The 14,099-nt window shown below is 45.7% G+C and overlaps 1 protein-coding gene across 1 annotated transcript in view; it reads left to right on the top strand.

Annotated features, from left to right (window-relative positions):
* The window catches only part of LOC111150822 (dynein axonemal heavy chain 14), a 319,964-nt gene that overhangs the window by 284,048 nt on the left and 21,817 nt on the right, over positions 1 to 14,099 (top strand). Inside the window, exons 77-80 of the mRNA XM_022508439.1 lie at positions 1,743 to 1,940; positions 3,801 to 4,003; positions 8,803 to 8,963; positions 9,618 to 9,814. Coding sequence (XP_022364147.1) covers positions 1,743 to 1,940; positions 3,801 to 4,003; positions 8,803 to 8,963; positions 9,618 to 9,814 — 759 coding nt within the window. The remainder of the gene's footprint in view (positions 1 to 1,742; positions 1,941 to 3,800; positions 4,004 to 8,802; positions 8,964 to 9,617; positions 9,815 to 14,099) is intronic.

Here is a 14,099-nt window from a genome sequence, read left to right as displayed (position 1 = left end):
GGAAAACATGAATTATCAAACATTGCAAATAACACCAGAATGAAATGGTTTCATGGCTTAGTTTCCTCTGGACTTCAAGAAACTGAGATATTAATATTATTTAAGCTGTTCCAAATCTTAGAAAAAGATGGCAATCTCCCCAATTCATTTTATGAAACCATAAATGTAATACCTGATAAAAATAATATGCATAAGAAAATAGGCTAGGGGCGCCTGGGTGGCTCAGTGGGTTAAAGCCTCTGCCTTCAGCTCAGGTCATGATCTCAAGTCCTGGGATCGAGTCCCACATCGGGCTCTCTGCTCAGCAGGGAGCCTGCTTCCTCCTCTCTCTGCCTTCCTCTCTGCCTACTTCTGATCTGTCTCTGTTAAAGAAATAAATAAAAAATCTTTAAAAAAAAAAAGCCTAATTTTAAAAAAATAAAAAGAAAATAAGCTAATTTTACTTAGACTCTATGTAAAAATTCTATATAAATTATTAATAGGATTTAGCAATGAATCAAAAGATTAATACTCTACGACCAAGTAGGGTTTATTCCAACAATGGCTCAAGATCTGGAAATCCGTAACTCACTTTACATGATCACATCAGTAGATGCAGAAAAGGCTTTTATTCCAAAATACAGGATTAAAAGGGACCACTTAAATATGGAAAAGACCACCAAAAAACTGCAGCAAATATCATTTTAAATAGCCAACACTGAACTTATTTTTATTAAAATCCAGAATAAAAAAAAAAAAAACAATCAGGGATGCCCATTCTTACCATTGACCTTCAGCATTGCCTTAAAAGCTCTAGTCAATGCAGGACAAAGAGGACATAATTCATACCAACGATGTACAATCGTGCTCATTCATACTAATGATGAGGGAATAAGAAGAAAACTGTGTAACAGAGATCCACAGTCCAGGTGCATGGCGGGTGTATGCTAACCTCGAATTTTTGGAAGAAAGGAAAACAAATGAGAGGGAGGGGAGAGAGCGCTGGTAGCAGAGGCAGAGAGAGGGCAGAGGGGAGGGAAGGGGGGGAATGTGATTCCCTTATGCCACATGGAGTCTGTGCACAGGGGACCCAAGAAACGGGGCACGGCAGGGGCCACGGCGGGGTGGGGGGGGTCTGATAGCAAGAGCAGGGGTAGGAGGACACTCACATTCCCTTGTTTACCCTGATGTGCCTCTGAATTAAGCACCACCAGCTGGTCTTGTCTATTCAAAATAATTTTAATTCAAGAATTCACTGTCCAACAACAAAAAGGAATTAATGGATGAAAATGTATATCCTAGTATTTTTATTCCTCTTGCTATTTCCATATACAATTGACCCTTGAAATGCGGGTATCAGGGACACGACCCCCTGTGTGGTTAAAAACCCATGTGTAACTTTCGACTCCCCCCAAATGTAACCAATACCCTACTGTCAACCAGAAGTCTTCACCGGTAACATCGACAACAGCCGATTAACACGTATTTTGTGTGTTGTACATATAACATGCTGTGTTCTTATAATAAAATCAGCCTGAGAAGAGAAAATGTTACTGAGAAAATCATAGGAACAGAAAATACACTCACGGGACTGAAGACACCCACCTATGGGGGGACCCACAATTCAAGTGCGTTGCTGTTCACGGGTCAGCTGTGTTTTCAAAGAGCAAACATGTGGCTGAGAATTGATGATTTTGTGTTAAAACGCCCCCGTGAGCTGCAAACGCGATCTGAAATAATAAAAACTGGCGGGTTTTCTGAAGGTCTCCATCAAGATTTTGGAAAACGCCCTGAGGACACGGTCCAGTATCTCATGGCCGACGCTGCGGTACCTGATTGGGGAAGTGGTTTACGGCGGCCAGGTGACCGACACGTGGGACAGGCGATGTCTGAACACACTTCTCTACAGATTCTGTAATCCGAACGTGCTGAGAGCCGACTTCAGCTTCTCCGGCGATGAGGTGAGAGAACGTATTCCCTTACCGTGCTCGTCACCGAAGTATGGTTGCATTCTTTAAAATCTGCCTCTGAAGAAATTTCCGTGTTCACTTTCAGTGCCTTTTATTAACGTCCAGTATTTTTTTTTAAAGATTTTATTTATTCATTTGAGAGAGAGAGAGCACAAGCAGGGGGAGCAGCATGCAGAGGGAGAGGCAGGCTCCCCACTAAGCAGGGAGCCCGATGTGGGACTGGATCCCAAGACCCTGGGATCATGACCTGAGCCAAAGGCAGCCACTTAACCCACTGAGCCACCCAGGCACCCCTGTTAACGTCCAGTCTCAGAGAAATAATTTAGCACTCCTCTAGCAGTTAACATTTCATCTAGCCATCTGTACTCTCGAGGCCAGAGAAGACCTGGACATGACCTCTGTTCCCTCAATTATCCTGAATTATACCAGTTGTCCCCCTTCCCGTCTTCCATCACCTACCCTATGCAAACCCCTATGCCTCTGTAGACATGTCCCTTTGGAGAAACTCAGACGGAAGGCACACAGTGGCCTCCAGTCCCCAGACATTCTGCAGTCCTCTTGGGTGAAGGTCACCAGCTCTGGGCCTGGGAAACAATGTCACTTTCTGGGAGCACCCAGAGCCCTGGGCTCTTGGCTCTGCCCTCAGTGCCATCCTTCCACTTCCATAGAAAGGGGTCCATTTTTTTTAGTTGACCGGGTTCTTTGGCAGCTTCCTTTCTACAAGTGAACTGCGGTCTGACGTCCTCTTTGCTCCCTTTCAGACCACGCTGACACAGTTCATTTTTGAACTCTGTGAGTTTATTCTCCAGGAAAGGTGCAGCAGCATGTGTCCCAGGCAGCTCAGCTGTGTCTTGGTGGCACAGGGTCCCCAAGGAGTTACGCCCAAGGCATCAGCTGGGGTTGTGCTCGTAAGAGCTTCTCTGGGGCAGGGGGGGGGGGGGAAGGCCCTTCTAAGCCACTCTCGGGACTGATGGCCAGTGGCCTCAGTACCTCCACATTCGGGCCCCCCAGGGGGAACAGTGCGGGGGTGGTGGCTCCTGGACCACCATTAATGGGGGTGTCAGGATCAGGATAGCTCCGCTGGCCTCACCCAGAAACCGAGCCACCCGAGAAAAACAAGGCTGCAGCACCGTGTACGAGCAGGTCCTCAGTCACTAGCCGTCCCCTCTGCTCCGTGTTGGGTCGCATAGAAGCCGGCTGCGTGGCCCGGAGAGGAGAAGGCGGCTTGTGTTTCCAAGGGACGGAGGCAAAGCAAGCCAAGAGTCATGTTCATCCCCATCACTAAATGGGCGCATGTCCTCCCAGTTAGCCTGACTCTGAGAGCAGCACCATCACAGCGAATCTCGGGGAGACGCCACCAAGGACGGGAAGGATGAGCTCTCCTGCGCCCATTAAGGGCTTGTCATTTTTTAAACATTGTATTATTTATTTTAGAACTGGAATTTTGCCCTTTCTGGCCATCTGGCCCATTTTGTCCGTACCCCACCTCCCGAGTGGTCAGAATAATGCTTCAGCCGGGTGTCGCGTTCCTTCTACAGGTCTTGGCACAGTAAAGTGGTGTGTGGAGGTGTGATGGCATCCGCTGTGGGTACGGCCCACGGAGGGAGTGGGCAGCGAGAGGCAGCCTGGCCTTTAAAGTTTCTTTTCCAGACAAGAAAGTTACTGAGCAGATCAACACAACTACACTCTACAAATACAGTTGTCCCCGACTTCGCTTTTGACAGAAGTGTCTAGAGTATGCCACCCAGAACTAACTAGAGCCTTCTGTATACAGCGGATGGGAAATAGTGTCTTCACGCATAGAATAGGTATCGCTCTGGGCACAAACTAACAAAGGACTTAAATTTCCAGGTGCATCAGCCAATGCCCGGATCTGCGGGCATCGGGGACTGCATAGACATCATCCAGTCCTTACCCGATGATGACCCTCCGGAGCTCTTAGGGCTGCACCCTGAGGCCAGCCGAGGCTGCAGGGAGATCCAGGGCCAGAAGTTCATCGACAATCTCATCACCATGGAACCAAGAGCTACAGCCATTGCCAGCCTCATGATCAGGTAAGCACTCAAGGGGAGAAATGTGTGGTTGGAAATCATTAAATAGTCACAGGGAAGAATTAAATATTCAGTGAATATTTTATAACTTGAAGAGCTACAATGCCACACTTACGGTTAAGTCTAAAATACAGCGTAGGTTGGTGCAGCCACTTTGGAGAACAGTGTGGCGATTCCTCAAGAAATTAAAAATAGAGCTTCCCTATGACCCTGCAATTGCACTACTGGGTATTTACCCCAAAGATACAGATGTAGTGAAAAGAAGGGCCATCTGTACCCCAATGTTTATAGCAGCAATGGCCACGGTTGCCAAACTGTGGAAAGAACCAAGATGCCCTTCAACGGACGAATGGATAAGGAAGATGTGGTCCATGTACACTATGGAGTATTATGCCTCCATCAGAAAGGATGAATACCCAACTTTTGTAGCAACATGGACGGGACTGGAAGAGATTATGCTGAGTGAAATAAGTGAAGCAGAGAGAGTCAATTATCATATGGTTTCACTTATTTGTGGAGCATAACAAATAGCATGGAGGACATGGGGAGTTAGAGAGGAGAAGGGAGTTGAGGGAAATTGGAAGGGGAGGTGAACCATGAGAGACTATGGACTCTGAAAAACAATCTGAGGGTTTTGAAGGGGTGGCGGGGTGGGAGGTTGGGGGAACCAGGTGGTGGGTATTAGAGAGGGCACGGATTGCATGGAGCACTGGGCGTGGTGCAAAAACAATGAATACTGCTATGCTGAAAATAAAAAAACAATAATAACAATAAAATAAAATACAGCGTAGGGGCGCCTGGGTGGCTCAGTGGGTTAAAGCCTCTGCTTTCGGCTTGGGTCATGATCTCAGGGTCCTGGGATCAAGCCCCACATCGGGCTCTCTGCTCAGCAGGGAGCCTGCTTCCCCCTCTCTCTCTGCCTGCCTCTCTGCCTATTTGTGATCTCTGTCTGTCAAATAAATAAAATCTTAAAATAAAGCATAAAATGTAAAATACAGTCTAAAAATATAGAGATGAAATTCCCCAAATGACACAGAGGCACAGAGACACACGGGAGCATACACGCATGCGCGTGCGCGCACGCGCACACACACACACACACACACACACACACAAATACAATTACCAACCATGGAGGGTGTCCTCAGTAAACCTTTGTGGAATGAGTGGTCGTACTCTACCTAGTGAGTGGCATTTTTAAACTGAATTTGTTTCGGCGTGAAATGCCGTGTTTACTTCCCTAGGATGGAAAAAGATACCCATCATAATAAGTAAGAGGACAGCAGGGTCAAGAGGGGTTGGCTGTGCCCTTAGAGGCCTGTGGGGCTGATCCCTCTCCTAATCACCCTGCCTCAGTACCCTTCCTCTGCTTATCCGTGCATAGAGACAACACCTGTCTACCATCCAGGCCATCGTGAGGCTCACGTGGTCTCACAGAAGTCACCCAGACTCTCCAGGCTCGTCAGCCTGTAACTAAGATAAGGTCATATGTGTCAAGGTCACGACTACCTGGTGTGAGATCCCCAGCCAAGAGTGTTCCCGCTCTGTTCCCTCAGACCTGCTCAGAACACAGTGGCACATGCAGGCTCCGCCTCTCTTCCTTCCTCTCTGGCTCTGGGTTCAAATCCCAGTTCCGCCACTTGGGGAAGCCAATTCAGTCTTTTGTCTCGGATTCATCAAGTTTAAATTAGAAATCACAATAGTACCTGGCAGGGCTATGCTCAGAATATGAGTTCCTTAAGTAAGTTCGGCTTAAAGATCTCGTTTTCCAATTTGCAAGTCTAACAGATTTTAACAAGCATTTTTTTTAACATCTTAATTTTATTTTATTTTTTTTCAGTGTCCCAAGATTCATTGTTTATGCACCACACCCAGGCCTTCATGCAATATGTGCCCTCCTTGTGAGCCTGGTGGTGGGTATTAACAAGCATTTTTAAGAGGTCTTTGAATAGTGTTTGGTTCCATCTACAAACTTAAATACTTTCAAATATGCTAACATTCATTATAAAGTTAATATACTTCAGCCAGCTGACTGCCAAATCTTCTCGAGTCTTTTAAACAGTTGTTGTTGTTGTTGTTTTTTTAAGATTTTATTTATTTATTTGACAGGCAGAGATCACAAGTAGGCAGAGAGGCAGGCAGAGAGAGAGGAGGAAGCAGGCTCTCCACAGAGCAGAGAGCCCCATGCTGGGCTCAATCCCAGGACCCCAGGATCATGACCTGAGCCTAAGGCAGAGGCTTTAACCCACTGAGCCACCCAGGCACCCCTCGAGTCTTTTAATAAGTCTTATAAATCTAATAATTAAATATGCTGGATCTTAAACTCTCTCGTTTTTTTTTATTTATTTATTTGAGAGAGAGAGAGAGACAGACAGAGATAGCAAAAGAGAGACCATGAGCGGGGAGGAGAGGGAGAAGCAGGCTCCCACTGAGCAGCGAGCCTGATGTAGGACTCGATCCCAGGACCGTGAGATCATGACCTGAGCCAAATGCAAACGCTTATCCAACTGAGCCAGCCAGGCACCCCCAAAATCATAAATTCAAACAAATTTCTCAATTATCTATTTTAAGTTGGAGTCCCAAAACTGACCTTTTGGGGTTTTAAGAGCCCCAAATCTCTTAAATATCACAAATATTGAAAACACCAACACGTACAGCTTCCTCAACACAAAACTATCGTTACTGTGATTCTGATTCCATTAGTCTTGTCTACACCAGCTTCTAAGTCTTCCCCACGTTGAGAGATGCCAAGCAGGAACCAGGGACGTCCCTGTGCGGGATGCATGCGTCATCCTTCTCAGGGCGCTTAAGGTTGGGAAAAACCCAAGCAAATAAACCAAAACAAATGGGAACTACAAAATGAATTGATTCTTGTTGACAACACTCATGGGATGCCTTGAACCCTGATTAGAGTCACCAAGATAGCAGCATCTCCAAAGGCTTGTGAGGTGACAGCCCCATTGCCCACATCCTCGGGTTCCAACAATGTGTGCCCTCACGGACTCATGGACTCACAGATTGGGTATCATGCTTCATCTGCTCTGCAGGATCCCTGGGAACACTGATTCCACCGGGGGCCTCCATGGTCTCCCCTCGGTGCACAGGTGGCCTCACTCTAGATAACTAGTAGGCATGACCCATGCACAGGAGGCCCCAATCTAGATAACTACCCTGTGACCTCACCGCAGGCCCCTCCTTCTATAAAAGCTGAGGCTTGAGGCCTGGGTTTTATGGAGAACAGCTGCATACGGTCAGGATCGTTCCTCCATGGGTCCCCCCGACAGTAAGTCACCCCAAATAAAAGTCTTCCTAGTCTGGAAGGTACTTGACTGACCCTCCCCCACCTTCTAACAGGCTCTTAGTTTACACTGTATTTTTTTCCACGGGAAATGCTGTACTGTTAGTGTCCTCCTGTCTGTGGGCCACAAAACTCCTATTAAAAAGCTATCTGAGGACACCTGGGTGGCTCAGTGGGTTAAAGCCTCTGCCTTCGGCTCAGGTCATGATCCCAAGGTTCTGGGATCGAGCCCCACATTGGGCTCTCTGCTCAGTGGGGAGCCTGCTTCTCTCTCTCTCTCTGCCTGCCTCTCTGCCTATTTGTGATCTCTGTCTGCCAAATAAATAAATAAATTATTTTTAAAAAATAATAAAGAAAGAAAGAAAGAAATAGCTATCTGATTGGGTTTCCACTACAGTTTGGGCTGACTGGTGATCCCTTCCAAGGTCATTCCACTGACACAAAATAGACGTAGCGGAGCTCTCACTTCACAATAGAAAATGCCCTGGGACACCTGGGTGGCTCAGTTGGTTAAGTGGCTGCCTTTGGCTCAGGTCATGATCCCAGAGTCCTGGGATCGAGTCCCACATCGGGCTCCTTGCTCAGCGGGGAGCCTGCTTCTCCCTCTGCCTCTGCCTACCACTCTGTCTGCCTGTGCTCATGCTCTCTCTCTCTCTCTAACAAATAAATAAATAAAATCTTTAAAAAAAAAAAAAAAAAGAAAATGCCCTATTTACAACAGGGAAAGAGAGCCACACACAGAGAGGAGGAGGTCGCTAGAAACCTCCCGGTCTGCCCCCAGAATGTCCACCTCACCCACCCCGTACCTCCTGCACTCCTCCCCGGTTCTCGTGCACTGTGAGTCCTCAAATCCGCCCGTCAGAGAAGAGACCACTGGAAGGGGCTGCTTCTCGTCCATACATGCAGTCGGTTTATCCACGTCCCTCTGGTCATTTTGGGAAGCTAATTAGGCGGCCTTTACTCAGAACATACTAGAAACTTCTGTGTGAGCAAGCTTCACATTCCCATTCGCTGTAACGAGCTCGGTGGGAGCAAACACTTACCCTCCAGCGACGTCTGCTTATTGACCACTTCTGATGCACCCCGCATGCATCCCACCAAGTGACCCTACTTGCAAGTCAGAAATGAAGGTTTTCCTAGTTTCGTCCTGCGCTGCACGCGGCTGTGGCTCACAGACTATGGCTTACCTCGGGGGGGGACGGGGGTCTCCTGTCACGCTAACACGTGTGCCTGCTTGTCTTCCTTCTGCTGGTGGCCCTTAACGCATGCACGGTCGGGGAGGCAGAGTAGATGAGGAAATCTTAGAGCTTTAAAAGCATGTATGCTTGTAAACGTCTGCAGTGCCTCGGGCAGTTTTCCGCTCTGTAGCATGCGACAACCTATGCTGTCTGCGTCCGGTGGCTCCGTGGCCCCGCGGCTGTGCTGGCCTCGGACGGGCCCCACCCGAGGGCTCTCCCGGTTCGGACAGGTCTGTAGCTCATTCTCCTCCTAATTCTCTCTGCAGTCCTGAGCAGAGTAACGACGACCTGGTGATGGAAATTCTATCTGACGTGAGAAAGAGGCTGCCAATGTCTGTGGAGAAGGAGGAATGTTCTGGAACTCCCAACACCTTGAAGTGCATCATCTCCAGCCCCATTTGGGAGTTTCTTTACAAAAATATCCAAGGTGAGCAGAGGATGGGGCAGGGGGACAGGCCCACAGGACACTGGGCAGCCCAGCTTGAAGGGGGTGGCACGGTGTGGGGCAGCAGCAACGGGACCTGTTAAGTTGTCAGCATCCACATTTTCACCCTGGAAGGAAAGTTCATCTGGGAACCTGGTGCCACGCAGTAGTCCCTGCGGGCCGCACTGTTGCCGAGTCTGGACCACAGTCGGCCCGCGAGGGCTGCTGCCACACCTGGAACCCACGCCTTCTCATTTGGCCTGAACTCGAGAATGCATCCGACATTTTTTAGTGGTTAAAGGGAAAAAAAAAAAAAGATGAAAGAAGACTATTTTCAGCACATGAGTATTATATGAAATTCCAGTTTGAGTGCCCACAAATAAAACTGCATTGAACAGCTGTGCTCACTCATTTTCATGCGTGGGCACCTGGCGTTCACATGACCGAAGCTGGCCTGAATGGTGGCGACACGGGCAGGAGGGCCGCAGAGCCTGTCCCAGTCACTGGTTCCTTGACAAAAAAAAAAAAAAAAAAAAAAAAAATGCGTCTCAATCCCTGGACATATGAAGTTCCTTTGATTTTCAAAGCCTTTATTTCTCCATGTGAAGCCTCATTATATCTGAAAACAAACCTTATTTCCTTTCTGTTTGAATCCAGGTTATGATCCCCTTATCCACTGCGTCTTGCTAACCTTTCTGAGCCAAGAAATTGAGCGGTTTGATAAGTTCTTACTGCTTGTGCATAAATCTTTGAAAGACCTTCAACTTGCCATAAAAGGGGAGATCGTCCTCACCCAAGAGCTGGAGGAAATCTACAACTCTTTCCTTAGTACGCAAGTACCTACGCTGTGGCAGGTAAGCCCTACTGGTCCCGGCTGGCTTGCCCGTGGCCATGAACCGTGGCTGTGGTGAAATATTCCGTCGCCACGAAAGACATTGACCTCCTTGTGGTGTGAGTACATATGAATTTACTGGCAGTTCCGCTTAGACATTATTAAATTGTAAGCCTCAGAGAAATGATGTCATTGTAAAGATAGTAAGAGCTATATACGTATGTGCACATATATGTGCTTATAAAAACACATATGCCTCAGATTCAAGATACCCAAATGAAAGTTCTGGGAGAAAATGCACAAAGAATCCCTAACAGTGGCTGCCTGACGTGAGGGAAACTTGAGGGTCTTATCATTTCGTGTATCATTGTATCTAACTGTACTGCTTTAACTTTTTAAAATCATATTCACGTCTTTATTCCAGTATAATTGGCATACAGTGTCAGATTAGCTTGTGCTGCAAAGGATAGTGATTCCACAATCTCAGACATTACTCAGTGCTCCTCGGGATAAGTGTCCTCTTCATCCCCATCACCTGTTTCCCCCATCCCCCCACCTCTGTCCCCTCTGGTGACCCACAGTGTGTTCTTCATAGTTAAAAGTCTATTGTTTTTGTTTTAAGATTTTATTTATTTGAGAGAGAATGCATGCATGCGCATGAGCAGGGGGAGCAGCAGAGGGAGAGAAGCAGGCTCCCCACTGATCGAGGAGCCCAATGCAGGGCTCGATCCCAGGACCCTGAGATCGTGACCTAAGCTACCCAGGTGCCCCAAGAGTCTGTTTTCTTATTTGTCTTTTTTTTTTCCTAAAAGCTGGGAACCTGTCAGGTCCTGGGCTTTTGTTTTTTGGGAACATTTTTATTTAATTACCAGCAATTAAATTGAATCAGTAATCTGTTGAAATTTTCTATTTCTTCCTGATTCAGTTTTGGGAGGTTTTATGTTCCTAGGAATTGATCCATTTCTTCTAGGTTGTCCAATCTGTTGGCATATGATTTTACATCATCTCTCATAATCCTTTGTTATTTTGTGGTGCTGGTTATTCTGTCATTGATTTATTGGACTATTTGAGTTCTCTCTTTCTCTTCCTCTTTGAGGAGTCTGGGCTAGTTTTATCAATATTATTGATCTTTTCAAAAATCAAGCTCCTGGTTTCACTGATCTGTTCTATCGTTTTTGTAATCTCTACTTCATTTATTTCTGCCCTAATCTTTATTTCCTTCCTTCCACTGGTTTTGAGTTTTATTTGTTCTTTTTTTCCTGCTCCTTTTAGGTCTATGTTTAGGTTGTTTGAGATTTTTCTTCTTGAGGTAGCTGTGTTGCTATCAACTTCCCTCTTGGAACAGCTTTTGCTGCCCCCTAAACATCTGGGACAGCTATATATTCATTTTCATTTGTCTCCGTGTATCTTTTTATTTTCTTTTTGATTTCTTGGTTGATCCATTCCATTTTTTAGTAGCACGTATTTAACCTTCCTCTACTTGTGTTCTTTCCTGATTTTTTTCTTGTGGTTAATTTCTAGTTTCATAGCACTGGGGTCAGAAAAGATGCATGGTAGGACTTCAGTCTTTGAGTTTGCTGAGACTTGTTTTGTGGCCTAATATGATCTACTCTGGAGAATATTCCACATGCACTTGAAAACAATGTGTATTTTGATTCCGAATAGATCTGTGAGATCCTCTGGTCCATGTGTCATTCAAAGCGGCTGTTGCCTTATTGATTTTCTGTTTGGATGATCCGTCCACTGATGTAAGTGGGGTGTTAAAGTCCCCTTATATTGAACCCTCCTACACTGTTGGTGGGAATGCAAGCTAGTGCAACCACTCTGAAAAACAGCATGGAGGTTCCTCAAAAAGTTGAAAATAGAGCTGCCCTATAACCCAGCAATTTCACTACTGGGTATTTACCCTAAAGATACAGACGTAGTGATCCAAAGGGACACGTGCACCCGAATGTTTATAGCAGCAATGTCTACAATAGCCAAACTATGGAAAGAACCTCGATGTCCATCAACAGACGAATGGCTAAAGAAGATGTGGTATATATATACAATGGAATACTACGCAGCCATCAAAAGAAATGAAATCTTGTCATTTGTGATGACATGGATGGAACTAGAGGGTATTATGCTTAGTGAAATAAGTCAATCAGAGAAAGACAATTACCATATGATCTCCCTGATATGAGGAAGTGGAGATGCAACATGGGGTGTTTGGGGGATAGGAAAAGATAAATGAAACAAGATGGGATCAGGAGGGAGACAAACCATAAGAGACTCTTAATCTCACAAAACAAACTGAGGGTTGATGGGGGGAGGGGGGTAGGGAGAGGGTGAGGGGGTTATGGGCATTGGGGAGGATATGTGCTATGGTGAGTGCTGTGAAGTGTGTAAACCTGGCGATTCACAGACCTGTACTCCTGGGGCTAATAATACATTATATGTTTATAAAAAATATTTAAAAATTATTTTTAAAAAGTCCCCTAGTATTATCAATTTCTTCCTTTTATGTTTATCAGCTCCTTTATGCATTTGGGTGCTCTGATGTTGGGTATATAAATATTGCTGTATCTTCTTGTAGGACTGTCCCCTTTATGATTATATAGTATCCTTCTTTGTCTCTTGCTACAGTCTTTTTTTTTTTTTAATCATTTTATTCAATATAAGAACTGTTAACCTGGCTTTCTTTTCACTTTCATTCTTTTTTTTTTTAAACTTGAAAGAGAGAGAGCACAAGCAGGGGGAGCTGCAGGCAGAGAGAGAAGCAGACTCCTCGCTGAGCAGAGAGTCAGACGTGAGGCTTGATCTCAGGGTCCCAGGATCATGTCCTGAGCAGAAGGCAAACACTTAACCCAAAGAGCCACCCAGGCACCCCTGTCCCTTCACTTTCAATCTGCAGGTGTCTTTAGGACTGAAATGAGTCTCTTGTAGGGCCGCATATTCATGGGTCTTGCTTTTTTAACCATTTTGTCACCCTATGTCTTTTTTTTTTAAGATTTTATTTATTTATTTATTTGACAGAGAGATCACAAGTAGGCAGAGAGGCAGGCAGAGAGAGAGGGAAGCAGACTCCCCACTGAGCAGAGAGCCTGATGCGGGACTCGATCCCAGGACGCTGAGATCATGACCTGAGCCGAAGGCAGAGGCTTAACCCACTGAGCCACCCAGGCGCCCACCCTATGTCTTTTGATTGGAACATTTTGTCCATTTACATTCACAGTAATTATTGATGGGTGTATACTTCTTGCCATTTTGTTGCTCATTTTATGGTTGTTTTTGTAGTTCCTCTCTGTTTCTTTCTTATGCTTTCTTTGTTGGTTTTCTTCAGTGATATACTTGGGTTTCTTTCTTCATTTTTTTGCATATCTATTAGCAGTCATTTGAGGGTTGTTTTTTTTTAATAGTGAGGGGGAGGGGCAGTAGGAGAGGGAGAGAATCTCGAGAAGGCTCCATACCCAGCGCACAGTCCAACATGTGGCTAAGTCATGACCTCATTTCATTGAGATGAAATGAAGAGTCTGATGCTTAACTGACTCAGCCCCCCAGGTGCCCCTCTATTACCAGTTTTTGATTTCTGGTTACCATTCAGTTTGTATATACCATCCTATGTGTTTAGGAGTCCGTGTTAAGTTAATGGTCACTTAATTTTTTTTTAAGATTTTACTTATTTATTTGTCAGAGAGCACAGACAGAAAGAGTGGCAGGCAGAGGCAGAGGGAGAAGCAGTCTCCCTGCCGAGCAAGGAGCCCGATGTGAGGCTCGATCCCAGGACGCTGGGATCATGACCTGAGCCGAAGGCAGCCGCTTAACCAACTGAGCCACCCAGGTGTCCCGATGGCCACTTAATTTTGAGCCCATTCTAAAAGCACTAAATTTTTACTCCTCCCCATGATTTAGGTATTATGGTGTCATACTTTATACTCTTATTTTGTGAGTCCCTTAGCAGATTTTTACACATATACTTATTTTTACTGCTTTTGTGTTTCCTGCTTTTGCATTTCCAGTTGGAGTCCCCTTTGTCACTTCTTGTAGGGCTGGTTTAATGGCCAGAATTCCTTTCATTTTTGTTTGGGAAACTTTTGATCTCTCCTGTTCTGGATGCTAGCCTTGCTGGATAGAGTATTCTTGGCTGTGGATTTTTACTCTTAGCACTTTACAGGCCATATGGGGGAGCAGCAAGATATAATCAAAGTGTCTGCTGAAAAATTCACTGAGAGTCTCATGAGGTTTCCCTTGTTTGTAACTGTTTTCTTTCCTCTTGCTGCTTTTAAAATTCTCTCTGGATCACTACTTTTATTTACTCTGTGTCT

This window comes from Enhydra lutris, unplaced genomic scaffold (assembly GCF_002288905.1).
Source record: "Enhydra lutris kenyoni isolate GAN:26980312 unplaced genomic scaffold, ASM228890v2 scaffoldscaffold24, whole genome shotgun sequence".
Taxonomy (NCBI): Eukaryota; Metazoa; Chordata; class Mammalia; order Carnivora; family Mustelidae; genus Enhydra; species Enhydra lutris.
The sequence above is the reverse complement of the archived record's forward strand: the minus strand, read 5'-3'. Positions and strand labels throughout refer to the sequence as shown.